The sequence below is a fragment of the Trichomycterus rosablanca genome, chromosome 1, assembly GCF_030014385.1.
Source record: "Trichomycterus rosablanca isolate fTriRos1 chromosome 1, fTriRos1.hap1, whole genome shotgun sequence".
In the NCBI taxonomy this organism is placed as follows: domain Eukaryota; kingdom Metazoa; phylum Chordata; class Actinopteri; order Siluriformes; family Trichomycteridae; genus Trichomycterus; species Trichomycterus rosablanca.
The window spans coordinates 50,370,997-50,384,510 of NC_085988.1; the positions used below are offsets into that span (position 1 = coordinate 50,370,997).

At 39.7% G+C, this 13,514-nt stretch overlaps 1 protein-coding gene across 9 annotated transcripts in view; it reads left to right on the forward strand.

Moving 5' to 3' along the window:
* The window catches only part of upf2 (UPF2 regulator of nonsense mediated mRNA decay), a 38,110-nt gene that overhangs the window by 9,396 nt on the left and 15,200 nt on the right, over window positions 1-13,514 (forward strand). For 8 of the 9 annotated variants that reach the window (XR_010011524.1, XM_062994033.1, XM_062994043.1 and 5 more), the window contains exons 4-14: window positions 112-272; window positions 1,295-1,486; window positions 1,576-1,722; window positions 3,585-3,688; window positions 6,845-6,930; window positions 7,115-7,223; window positions 7,344-7,457; window positions 8,376-8,492; window positions 9,110-9,295; window positions 11,032-11,253; window positions 12,597-12,872. Coding sequence is in view for 8 of the 9 variants with exons in the window: in XM_062994033.1 (XP_062850103.1) it covers window positions 112-272; window positions 1,295-1,486; window positions 1,576-1,722; window positions 3,585-3,688; window positions 6,845-6,930; window positions 7,115-7,223; window positions 7,344-7,457; window positions 8,376-8,492; window positions 9,110-9,295; window positions 11,032-11,253; window positions 12,597-12,872 (1,714 nt within the window). In the remaining variant the exon portion in view is untranslated. The remainder of the gene's footprint in view (window positions 1-111; window positions 273-1,294; window positions 1,487-1,575; window positions 1,723-3,584; window positions 3,689-6,844; window positions 6,931-7,114; window positions 7,224-7,343; window positions 7,458-8,375; window positions 8,493-9,109; window positions 9,296-11,031; window positions 11,254-12,596; window positions 12,873-13,514) is intronic. The other variant, XM_062994066.1, reaches the window with a different exon arrangement.

Sequence of the window (13,514 nt, forward strand, 5' to 3'; positions counted from 1 at the left end):
TTGTCTTTTTCCTGAGCACACAGACAAATAAGCATTTCTAAGTTAAAATTGCTGAAGTATGGGCTCAAGAAGCTGTTTTTATAGTAAATACGTCTCCCATCTTCTTTCCAGGCGTATCTTGCACTCTAAAGGAGAGCTGAGTGAAGATAGACATAAACAGTATGAGGAGTTTGCAACATGCTACCAAAAACTGCTGGCTAGCACACAGTCTCTGGCTGATCTGCTGGATGAGAACATGCCTGAGCTGCCCCAGGATAAGACTGTGCAGGAAGGTACAGGCACATTTACACATATTTATATGTTTATTTAATGTCTGGTATCTTTTACGTCAAGGTTCCAACTGCTAAACATGTTATTTATATTGTTAGTGATTTCACTTTGTCAAAGTTTCTGGCATAATTTTTAACTTCAGATCGCTTGTCAATATGCCACAATTTACAATTCAAGTAAATTAATCATTTACTACCAACTTGGAAAATGACAAATTGACAGAAATGTAAAATAATAGTAATAATACATAAACAAATTTAAAGGTTTAGCAGATTTAAAGATTTTAATTATTTATGTTTGATTAAAGCATGTTTGATTATATTGACAAATGATTTTATGTAGATGTTTTTATGTTGACTTGCACGAAATGATTCTGCTTGTTGGTTTCCGATTTCTACTATACATTTTAATGCAGTTTCTCTGATGCGAACTTAGCAGGTGACACTGGAGCATTTACATTAGCATTAATTAGGAGAAAAATACAACCCAAACATCAATGCCAGTAGTCAAGTTTTAATAATAACATATAAAACTAAAAAGCAGAGGTTTTGTACACATACAGAATTTCATAATCAAACTATTCTATTAAGTGGCATGCTGTCCGAGTGTACATTGCTGGGCAATTTCCTAATTCCCAATGATTTGTCGTCATTTGTTGGGCCTTTTAAGGGTGCTTGTGTGGCTTAGCAGCCTATTACGCTAGCCCACCACGACTAAGCTCTGATCGTTTGGGCATCTACACAGACATGATTGTCTATGTTTTGAGGTAGGGGGTCGAAACCCTGAGATATACTGGTGCTCTGTTTAGGTATTCCTGCCTTGCACCCAGTGTTTCCCAATGAAACAGGTCATCCAATGTAACAAACATTACAGTTCGTAGTAAAAACCTGTAGTCATTTTTATTTTAATGAGATCTGTTATTTTCTGTTAGTCCATTTTTCTCACCAATCACAGCAGAGGAAAAAGTTTGAAGCACTATAGTTAGGTTAGTAGTTTTTTTAATACTAGTTTGTGTCTTTTGTAGAGCATGGTCCAGGCATTGATATCTTCACCCCTGGAAAGTCTGGAGACTATGAACTTGATGGTGGGATCTGGGAGGATGAAGATGCACGGAATTTTTACGAAAACATGGTGGACCTGAAGGCCTTCATACCTGCCATTCTGTTTAAGGACAATGAAAAGACTGGTCTTAACAAAGACAAGGACGATAGTAAAGGTAAACAATCACCTACAGATCTGGGACACTTTCTCTTTGTTTATTCCTGTTAGGGTATTATTGATTGTTAAGTTTGATTTGCTTTGCAGAAGCTAAAGAAGGAAAAGAAGCCAGCAGCACAGAAGAATTAGAGCTAGAACTCGAGACTCTGGACATCAACGATGACCCTCTGGAACTGGAGGCTGTTGATGAGGCTGAGAGTGAAGAACTGGCCAAGAAGCTTCTTGATGAGCAAGGTGGGTGGATAAAAAGGAAATGCAAATGCACACACTGATCAGCCATAACATTAAAACCACCTCCTTGTTTCTACACTCACTGTCCATTTTATCAACTCCACTTACCATATAGAAGCACTTTGTAGTTCTACAATTACTGACTGTAGTCCATCTGTTTCTCTGCATACTTTTTTTAACCTGCTTTCACTCTGTTCTTCAATGGTCAGGACCATTACAGAGTAGGTATTATTTGGGTGGTGGGTCATTCTGCTGCAGTGATACTGACATGGTGGTGGTGTGTTAGTGTGTGTTGTGCTGGTATGAGTGGATCAGACACAGCAGCGCTGCTGGAGTTTTTAAATATCGTGTCCACAGCATGAAAAGGGGCTAACAAAGCATGCAGAGAAACAGATGGACTACAGTCAGCAATTGTAGAACTTCAAAGTGCTTCTGTATGGTAAGTGGAGCTGATAAAATAGACAGTGAGTGTAGAAACAAGGAGGTGGTTTTAATGTTATGGCTGATTGGTGTATGTTGTCACACAGAACCCAGGGTTCAAAAAACCCTCATCACTTGTCATCTCGAGCCTGGACTACTGCAGCTTCCTCCACCTCAGCATCTTTAAAAGACGATTAAAGAACCACCTCTTTACTGAGCACTTAAAACTGATATGCACTTATTATTCTTCTACACTATTCATTTTAAAACACTACTTATGTATTTGTTCTACCAGAGTTTAAGCATTTTCATTCTATATTCTTAGACCGTTGTCTGCTTAAACTAGAATAAGGAAATATTTATTGAGCAAACATTTCTGTCAAGTCGCTCTGGATAGCAGCGTCTGCTAAATGCCAAATATGTCAATTGAGATTCGAAGAGTAAAAGGAGTACCTCTGCACTACAGTATTGGTGGCACAGCAGTCTAATACACTAAGCCACCACAACAGAGATCTTAAGTTTTAATCTCAGCTGTACGACTGACCTGGCCCAACATCCAACAGGCAAGACTCGACATGTCTGAGGGAGGGGCTTATTTCAAACATTGCTTTTTTAGTATTCTAAACTGGACCTTGACTTTAGTTTAGTTTTGAAGACAATACGAAGTTTGAAGTGTATCTGAAGCACAGTACTCGGTTCCATATTGTATTTGCTTATTTACCAACATATTTACATTTACATTTTCAGCATTTAGCAGACGCTTTTATCCAAAGTGACTTACATCACAGTTACAGTATACAGTCTGAGCAATTGAGGGTTAAGGGCCTTGCTCAAGGGCCCAACAGCAGCAACCTGGCAGTGGTGTGGCTCGAACCAGCGACCTTCTGGTTACTAGTCCAGTACTTTAACCACTAGGCTACTACGGCTTGCCCCTCAATTCGCTCAGCCAATATCAATTTGCTCAGCCAATGTATTTTTTTAAATTTATGTATTATTTTATTTTATTTCCCCCCCCCCCCAATCTAGTTGTATACAATTGTCCTGGTTATATCTCTTTTCCACTTCTGCAGACGGGTCTATACCTGACACATGCCCTTACAGACACGTATGCAAGGAGGATTTACACAGAAATTAGTAAAATTCATTATCTCTGGTATCTGTGCAGACACCATTGACCAGCCAGCATAGGCCATAATTGCAACAGTGATGAGTAATCCCTCTGGCCCTCCCACGCATTAGTCAATCGTGTCTGCATGTAGGCGTCCGGCCAGCCAGACGTAGCACAGGCTGTATCTGTATTACCTGGGGTTATTTTCACACCTTTTAAATTTGTTGTTAAAAGATGTCATTTGCAAGTTCTCTGTTTTAAACAGAATTTGGTCTTTCATAATGAAAAACTGTAAAGGTTCATTTTTATGTGTCTGTCTGGGTGGGTGTGTTTATAGAACAAGAAGACGAGGAGGCCAGCACCGGCTCTCATCTTAAACTTATTGTTGACGCGTTCATCCAGCAGCTTCCCAACTGTGTCAACAGAGACCTGATTGACAAGGTAAACTCCCACCTTACCACAACATTTAACTCATATTTGATAGTGTATGCTGGTTTATGAATGCTGCATTTACATATGTGGCAAACCGGCTGTGCCATTGTTTTCTATGGAATGAGGCGGTGCTTTTTTCCTTTGATTTGCCGCTTGGACACTCAGTTTTTACTGTTTGTCGCTGCACTTAAGATTTAATCTGATTGAACATTGACCGAGTTGAAGCTGACCTTTTAAATACTATGCCAGTGAGACATGTTTATATGACATAAACAGAAGCATTGCGACTTGGCAGGGAGAAACTGATTCTCACAGTTCCACTAAAACCCTGAACTGTTGCATTCAACCTTAAATTTAGCATACGGTAACATTGTGAGGAAAAACGACGACTAGTTATGCCAAGTTCACACTACACGACCTTCAAGTTGTTCAGATCGTTGTACAGTTCATGTTACACAACTAGATCTCTTGCACTCGGGAGTCTTTTCAGTTGTTGTGATTTTCTCACTACACAACTGATCGGCGATTGGGGGTTTCACACTACACGATCTACCATCAGGAGCAATCAATAAATGCGCGTCAATAAAAGTTGTTTGTGCACTGATGTGCAGCGTAAAAGCAAAGTGGAAAAATAAATGAATCTGATTTGATTTGGCTATGGACCAGCATGGATTGTTCTGTGGTGAGTTGGAGGGTAATAAATATTTTTTGCAATGAAACGTTGGTATTATGGTTTGTCGAGAACGATAAGGTCAGAAATACTGTAAAACGTGTGTGTGCCGATGTATTCTTATAGAAACTACAGGGGTTGGACAAAATAACTGAAACACCTGGTTTTAGACCACAATAATTTATTAGTATGGTGTAGGGCCTCCTTTTGCGGCCAATACAGCGTCAATTCATCTTGGAAATGACATATACAAGTCCTGCACAGTGGTCAGAGGGATTTTAAGCCATTCTTCTTGCAGGATAGTGGCCAGGTCACTACGTGATGCTGGTGGAGGAAAACGTTTCCTGACTCGCTTCTCCAAAACACCCCAAAGTGGCTCAATAATATTTAGATCTGGTGACTGTGCAGGCCATGGGAGATATTCAACTTCACTTTCATGTTCATCAAACCAATCTTTCACCAGTCTTGCTGTGTGTATTGGTGCATTGTCATCCTGATACACGGCACCGCCATTGGATGCACATGGTCCTCCAGAATGGTTCGGTAGTCCTTGGCAGTGACGCGCCCATCTAGCACAAGTATTGGGCCAAGGGAATGCCATGATATGGCAGCCCAAACCATCACTGATCCACCCCCATGCTTCACTCTGGGCATGCAACAGTCTGGGTGGTACGCTTCTTTGGGGCTTCTCCACACCGTAACTCTCCCGGATGTGGGGAAAACAGTAAAGGTGGACTCATCAGAGAACAATACATGTTTCGCATTGTCCACAGCCCAAGATTTGCGCTCCTTGCACCATTGAAACCGACGTTTGGCATCGGCACGAGTGACCAAAGGTTTGGCTATAGCAGCCCGGCCGTGTATATCGACCCTGTGGAGCTCCCGACGGACAGTTCTGGTGGAAACAGGAGAGTCGAGGTGCACATTTAATTCTGCCATGATTTGGGCAGCCGTGGTTTTATGTTTTTTGGATACAATCCGGGTTAGCACCCGAACATCCCTTTCAGACAGCTTCCTCTTGCGTCCACAGTTAATCCTGTTGGATGTGGTTTGTCCTTCTTGGTGGTATGCTGACATTACCCTGGATACCGTGGCTCTTGATACATCACAAAGACTTGCTGTCTTGGTCACAGATGCGCCAGCAAGACGTGCACCAACAATTTGTCCTCTTTTGAACTCTGGTATGTCACCCATAATGTTGTGTGCATTGCAATATTTTGAGCAAAACTGTGCTCTTACCCTGCTAATTGAACCTTCACACTCTGCTCTTACTGGTGCATTGTGCAATTAATGAAGATTGGCCACCAGACTGGTCCAATTTAGCCATGAAACCTCCCACACTAAAATGACAGGTGTTTCAGTTATTTTGTCCAACCCCTGTATATTATACTATGTTTTACACTCCTCCCCTGCCAGTCGCCCGACTGATATCCAGATATTTAACATGCTGGATATCTTTCTGCAGTTGGCGAGCACTCGTCGAGCCGCTCGGATCGAGTCGTTGAACAGTTCCCACATAGCGATTGAGAGCCGAGTTTTGATCTCCGAGCAAGCGCCGAGTTGCCTCAGAGCCGGCAAATCTAGCGGCAATCAGTCGGCGAGCAAAAATCAGGGCAAAAATTATGTCATGTGAACTAGGCATAAGCTGTGAAATGTGGAGACCAAAATTTGCATTTTAAATTTCAATCTCACATTTACTAATCCTGGAATTGCTTGTCATTGCTCCGTAGTTTTTCATAACTTAATTTGTCTTAAATTCAATAAGCCATTTTATTTGTTTCTGGGTTTTTATTTTTTATCACATCTCCAAGTAGTAATTGTTAGCTTGTTTTTAAGTAAATACATTTCATACACAACCACATGTTAATAACCTGTCAATATTGTTCAATAGTGCTTATAAATCCAAGCTTGCTGCTTGGTGGCACAGCCAGCTGAAACCGGTTTTGTTGTGTATCATGTGCAAGGAAGGCTTGAGCGCTGTTTTGGCGTTTTGCGCCCAGCCTCGCAGTAAACGCAAGTGATAGCTGCCTAGATAAGGAAGTAGTCAATTAAGCCCTTTTCTAAGCCTTTGCATGACAAGATTTTGTGTCTTGGAGCTTTAAACATACACAAGTGTATCTAATGGTAAATCGTGAAATTAACTTAGGTTAACTTTACTAAAAACCACAATAGCAGACACAGGAATTGATATTCAAATCATCTGTGATTGAAAATGATTGCACATGTCAAATAGAAATTAGGAATTTTGAACGTTAGGTTGTGTACATTTTAGCTAAAAGTCTAAAATGTAGGTTTGGTCTAAGCATTTAAATAAAATTTTAAATGTTCCAAACATTTTGACATGCTAAAGAATAAAATAGCAGTTCAAGTGTCTGTAAACTCTGCTTTCAAATGTATAGTGTATACACCAATTTAATAAAACCAATATAATATAATTCGTCCTAATTGCTGTTCAGGTTTCACTGTTTCAAGCTTTGTGTGTGATGATTTTTCAGGCTGCCATGGACTTTTGTATGAACATGAATACCAAGTCCAACCGCAGAAAGCTTGTCCGTGCGCTCTTCACTGTTCCCAGGCAAAGGTACGTTTCTCTGTTTGTTTTTTTTTTTTCTTTTTTTTTTTTTCTTTCAATGCTTGATAGTAAACACTAGATGGAACTGTTGTTCCCCTCTTTCTGAAGAGCTTGACTGTTGATCTGCTGTTGTCTAACAGTTAGTCAGTCCAGGGTGATTGTGTTTTGAAATGTATTTATTTATTTATATCAGGTTGGATCTGTTGCCGTTCTACTCGCGGCTGGTGGCCACTCTTCACCCCTGCATGTCTGATGTTGCTGAAGATCTCTGCTCCATGCTTAAAGGAGACTTTAGATTCCATGTGTGTAATGACATTTTAGCCGCTCACATGCACGGTCACAGACACACACTCCCCATTATCCACTCACCCTGCTAAAGCAGCCCATATTGCAAATGTATGTTTGTTTTTTCTATTTCACAGGTGAGAAAGAAGGACCAAATCAACATCGAGACCAAGAATAAAACTGTGAGGTTCATTGGCGAGTTGGCCAAGTTCAAAATGTTTTTAAAAACGGACACTCTGCATTGCCTTAAGGTAAGTAAGAAATCTCAACCTTTTTGTAACCCTGAGAGTTTATCCATACAAAGTATTGGGAAATCCCTTCTAATTATTGAGTAAATCAATGTCATAAATTAGTTATATAAAGGAAATGTTATGTTTAAAACTTTATAGCAAAGCTTAGGGAAGGCCATTTTCTGTTCCAGCATGACTGTGCCACTGTGCACAAAGCAAGATCTATAAAGACATAAGGAAAAGCTTGGTCTAAAGAAAATCTAGTAGCCTGCACAGAGCCCTGTCTCCAGCCCCACCAAACAGCTTTGGAAATAACTGGATCAGTCTTGTAAGAAGCCTTCTCAAAAGAGTGGCTGTTGTTAAAGATGAAACGATCACTTTATTTTAATAACATTTGTTATCTCCAACAAGTTCATGGTCATGTTGTATATCACAATCTAAACACGTGCAAGAGCAAACACTGGAGCCACTTTCTACTCTGCGCATGTATATCAAGTCTAAACAGGCAAATGCTGGTCGGCACTTTGATAATACATTAAAGGAAATATGAAAGTTACACTTAGATCTCACAGACTAAGTGGACCTCAAAAATTAAGATCACTGTTTATACATTTGTAATTTTCAGTGGTTTCATTGACCCAATGCTCTAATGCTTCAAATATTGTAGGGCAGTGAAGAAGTGCCCCTATGTGGTCATTTTAAAGTGAAGCTGTAAATGTAGTTTTGGCTTCTAAGGCTAATCTAGCTCTTTTTTTTTTGTCTTTCAAATCTGTTATCATGTTTGTGTTTCCTTTACCTTGTGGAAATCACTGGGTCCTGGGTTTTGTATTCAATGCACCTCGTGTATGCAATCTAGACTAGGCCAGAAATTACATACACAAAATGTATGTTGTTTTAGCCCTAGTAGCACTTTAATGAGTTTTTGTCTGTGCTCTTTAGATGCTGCTGTCTGATTTCTCCCATCACCATATCGAAATGGCTTGCACTTTACTGGAGACATGCGGACGGTTCCTTTTTAGGTCACCTGACTCTCACCTGCGTACCAGTGTGCTACTGGTAAGTGTGCACACGTAGTCATCATGTGTTTTGCTTGGTCAATATACTGTCCATAACAAGAGTACTGTGGTATTAGAACTATCTAATATCTAACTAGTAGCTGTACTACTCCAATTTATTTTATTTTTTTGATTGTCTGGCCTTCTGTACAAGCCATTAACGTAACTGGCTGGCACAGTGGCTCGGTGGGTAGCACTGTCGCCTTGCATCAAGAAGGTCCTGGGTTCGATTCCCTGGTGGAGCACTCCAGGTCCTTTCTGTGTGGAGTTTGCATGTTCTTCCTATGTCTCCGTGGGTTTCCTTCTGGACCTTCGGTTTCCTCTCACAGTCCAAAAACATGCAAGTGAGATGAATTGGAGATACATAATTGTCTATGACTGTGTTTGACATTAAAAACTTGAACTGATTAATTTAATGTAACCAAAGTATGTAAACATTACGTTAAAATCTAAATAAATAAATAAAAATAAACCATTAATGTAACTGAGTTTTAACGGGAATTGACTTAATTAGCAAACAGAAGACTGAATATACTCCTGTAATATAATCTTTTAATGATTTAATATTTTAATAAAATTTTCTTTCTAAAGACTAATAGTGAACTCTGTGAATTTTAGGAGCAAATGATGCGGAAGAAGCAGGCACAGCATCTGGATGCTCGTTATGTGACTATGGTAGAGAATGCGTACTACTACTGCAACCCTCCACCCATGGAGAAAACTGTACGCAAGAAGAGACCACCACTACAGGAGTATATACGCAAACTTCTCTACAAAGATCTGTCAAAAGTTACCACTGAAAAGGTCTGTGCACGTCTGCTTTATTACTTTAAAGTACACCTGTACATCCTGGAAGGCAGTAGTTTCACAGGACCAGCTCAGTTGCTATTGAGAGAGTTTGCAGAATCATGTAACAGATTTTGGCCCAAGGGTGATAGAATCTAAATAAATTAAGAGTTTTATAAGCCAATCACACCTCATGAAGGTGAAGCTTAAATTAATGACAACAGTTGAAGTAGATTGTGTCCCAAATCACGCACACCTCTACCAAGTAGTATGCCTAATTAGTGCACTGTGTTATAGTTACACACTATGTAGCACACACATGCAACTAGGAAATTGCATTATGATTGTCACTTATGTGTGAAATAAGCTTCCAAGTGAGAGCCCTGCAGTTAGTATTATCTAGGGATGTCCCAATCCAATCTCAAAGATCGGAATCGGGGCCGATCAAGGCATTTTTTAAGTATCGGTATCGGCTTTACTAAGGCCGATCCTAAGCCCGATCCTTTGTTTTACGTCAGCATGTCAGCTGTGTGGAAATACTTTAAATTGGAAAGTGAAACAAGTCCAACAGCGAAGTGTAATGTCTGCAATGCGAGCGTTTCACGAGGCGGTAGGAGCAGAGCTGCGTTCATTACTGTAGAATTTTACTATTTATATGGTGTGTGAGTCAAGGATCACTCCGGTTTACAAAACAACGTAGTGATGCACTCGTTTAATAAAGAAATAAATACACTGTATATTCACATATTGTCGGGAGCAAAACACTTTATTAACTTCTTCTGTTACGGTAAGGAATAGCGGACATCTATCACCGTGTTAGCCAAGCACGCTATTCCATGCACTATGGAAGCCCCAAAGAGTCAAAACACACTAACTTTGCGTAGAAATGTCCATCAAACCATTGTCACAATACAACCACAGTAAAGTTTGTTACAGTTATAACACGCATACAAGTACGGTGGCTCATAAGAAACAAACCAGATATCATTTAACCAAACGATTTACAATTACTACCAATTTAATACGGCACCTAAAAAATAAACACTCAGTCGAATACAGCGAGTTTATTATTATATGATGAGAAGAGGAACCGGCTGTCCGCTAACACGGCAGAGATGCTGATTTTCCTCAAAAAAAACCTTTATTTCATTTTGAGTGTTCTAGTTTTACTACTACCATGCTGCACTAAGTTTGTTTACTTTTATTTTGTAAAAATACAAAACATTAAGCAATAGCTTGGATGCAGGCAATTTTTTCCCTACAGCACTGCAGAGCTATTCAGTTGTTAAACATATACATTGGATTAATTTGAATAACTGTAATGTACTTGAAGTGTGCACTGTGTGAACAGTATTATCAAGTTCTTATCTAGACAATATCTAGAAAATACAAGTATCGGTTTGAGACTCGGTATTGAATCGGGATCAAAATTAATGATCAGGATCGGAAACAAAAAACGTGATTGGGACATCCCTAGTATTATCCGTTGTAAAAAATACGGCAGACTGTGGTATAGTATTAAAGAATTTTTTGTACAGGATGTACAAGAAGTAACAGTGCTTTAAATCGTGCCATCACCCATAACAAAGAATGTCAAAAAGTACAACAGTGTATGGAAACACCTATAAGAGGACTAACAAAATAGGAACTCTATTCAAAATCATTTGCTTTTAATAATTGCTTGTTGACCTAAGTCTGAAACACTGACAGAGCTTACAATCAGTACAGTCACAGTCAGTATTAACATAAATTAGTTTTGTGGGGTTTTTCAGGTACTGAGGCAAATGCGGAAGTTGCCCTGGCAGGAAGCAGATTTGAAGAGTTATCTGATCTGCTGCATGGTGAACATCTGGAATGTAAAGTACAACAGTATCCATTGTGTGGCTAACTTGCTGGCTGGTCTGGTTGCATACCAGGAGGATGTGGGCATACATGTAGTGGATGGAGTACTGGAAGACATCCGCCTTGGCATGGAGGTACTTGAGTGCTTGTGCTAATGTTCATACAGAGATTTTTTTTAGGATGCTGCTTATGTTGACAGCATTTTAGCAAAGCAATTTTTCTCATGATTACACAATGATATCCTAGCCTTTTCTTGAACTATAAACTACGATTTCATTGGTTGATACTTGGTACTTGAAAAGCTATACCTGGTGTCTGTGTAAGAATGCCAGCATGGTAAAATATAACACTTCACTCTTGCATAAGAATCATTTAGGTTTGTCAATGTATGGTTTAATCTTCCCTGAGGTTTTGTTACTACCCCATCGACCACATGCTTTGTCTCCATGCTGTTGTTTTGGTGTCATATAAGCACATCAGTCGCTGCTTGAATCCTGAACAGCACAAGCCATATTCTCGGTCTATGGGCATGCATTAACTTGCTTGGGAACTCTAGAAAGAGAAGAACTTGATATGTACATGATTACCTCTGTAGCCAAAACATGCTTATCAGCACTTCTACTACCCACCAGCCTGATGAGCCTATAATAAAATAACTTATTTTTAAATTGCTAAGCTCTGATTTTAACACCCAACACCTTTAAATTACATAACATATATTGTAGATAAAAAACTCAATTTAAATAATGTAGCTAATGGGCACTTAGGTGGGACAGCGGTCTGTGTTTGAACTTGTGAGTTCGAGTCTCAGCGGAGATGTGTTGGATGTGTTTGATGGAGGGAAGGTCGGATGGGGTTTCTTCTTCCTGCTGATGCAATATGCGATATACAGGACTGCTCCGGTAGCCTGCACAAGTAGCAGGGGAGTTTAGCGTGTCTTAGCGTTATGGCTCTGTGTGGAAACCCAACACTGCAGGTGATAAGAAGCGGCCTTAGATGAGCCATGTGTGAGAGGGGACATGTGGTGACCCAGCTTTTCTTGGTCAGATCAGGGGTTGTGCAAGCAGCCGTGGATTTACAACCGGGAATAGGAAATGACTAAAATGATTGGCAGATAAAGGGGGAAAATAAGAAAAAGAATGTAGCTAATAATTTTGTATGGAATGTTTTTGTTTCAATGAGCGAGTTGATTGGATTTTTCCAAATCAGCCCAAGTTGACTTATTATTAAATGTTTGATTTTTTTTTTAATGTTCTTTCAATAAAAATGTAAAAGGAGAGTTGCTCAACAAATACCCTATTATCCACTAGGCATGTAGTTATATGATTGAAAGCTTTAAATAATGTTTAACCCTTGAGTAATGTCAGCATCTACTTAGGTTAATAGACCCGCAACAAGGTAACCCTCTAAATTCTCTATATTTTCCACTGTAATGTCCACATGTATATTTTAAAATGTGACATCTGTTCCCTTTTAGGTAAACCAGCCAAAATTTAACCAGCGGCGCATTAGCAGTGCCAAGTTCCTGGGTGAGCTGTACAACTACCGCATGGTGGAGTCTGCTGTAATCTTCCGCACTCTTTTCTCCTTCATCTCATTTGGTGTGAATCCAGATGGATCACCCAGCCCTCTGGATCCTCCAGAGCACCTATTTCGCATCCGCTTGGTCTGCACGCTGCTCGACACTTGTGGTCAGTACTTTGACCGAGGCTCCAGCAAAAGGAAGCTTGACTGCTTCCTCATCTATTTTCAGGTTAGTATTTCCTCATACCTGAGCTTAGCTGGGATGTTTTATGCATTTGTTTGCACTGGCTTTAAGATGGACAAAAATAACTAATGTGGATAACTGGACATGAGCTTGTTTGTGGGGATCATAGAGTCTCTGTGGGAATTTGTACCCATTCATGTGAACAAGTAGGGAGGTCAAGCATTTTAAAGCATTATAACTGACTGCATTAACGGAACGGTGTTTTCTTTGTGACATCCTTAGACAGAGGATATCTCTTTGCAGGGCCTGGAGTTCCTCCACACTAAACTCTTGTGCCTTTGTTGATACTGTGATTGACCTTTTTTGATTGAATTTGAAAGCTTTCAACTTACTAAAGTAATTTTAATCATTTAGTTAGGTTGATTTTTAAATAACTATTTAGCCGCTCCCCTAAAACAAATGAAACAAATTCACCACACGAAAAATCAATTATAGTAACAGGTTAGTTGTGCTTTACCACAAACTAGTCAGACAACAATGCAAAGGCAGCGTCATGTCTTTAGCATGCAGTTTTATGGTCTGTAAAAATAACTCCAAACCAGTTCCATTTGGCTGAAGACGCACCTAGTTTTCCAGCCCAGCACTTAATTTATAGTTTGTTTGTAGCATGGCTTTGAAAAAAAGTTT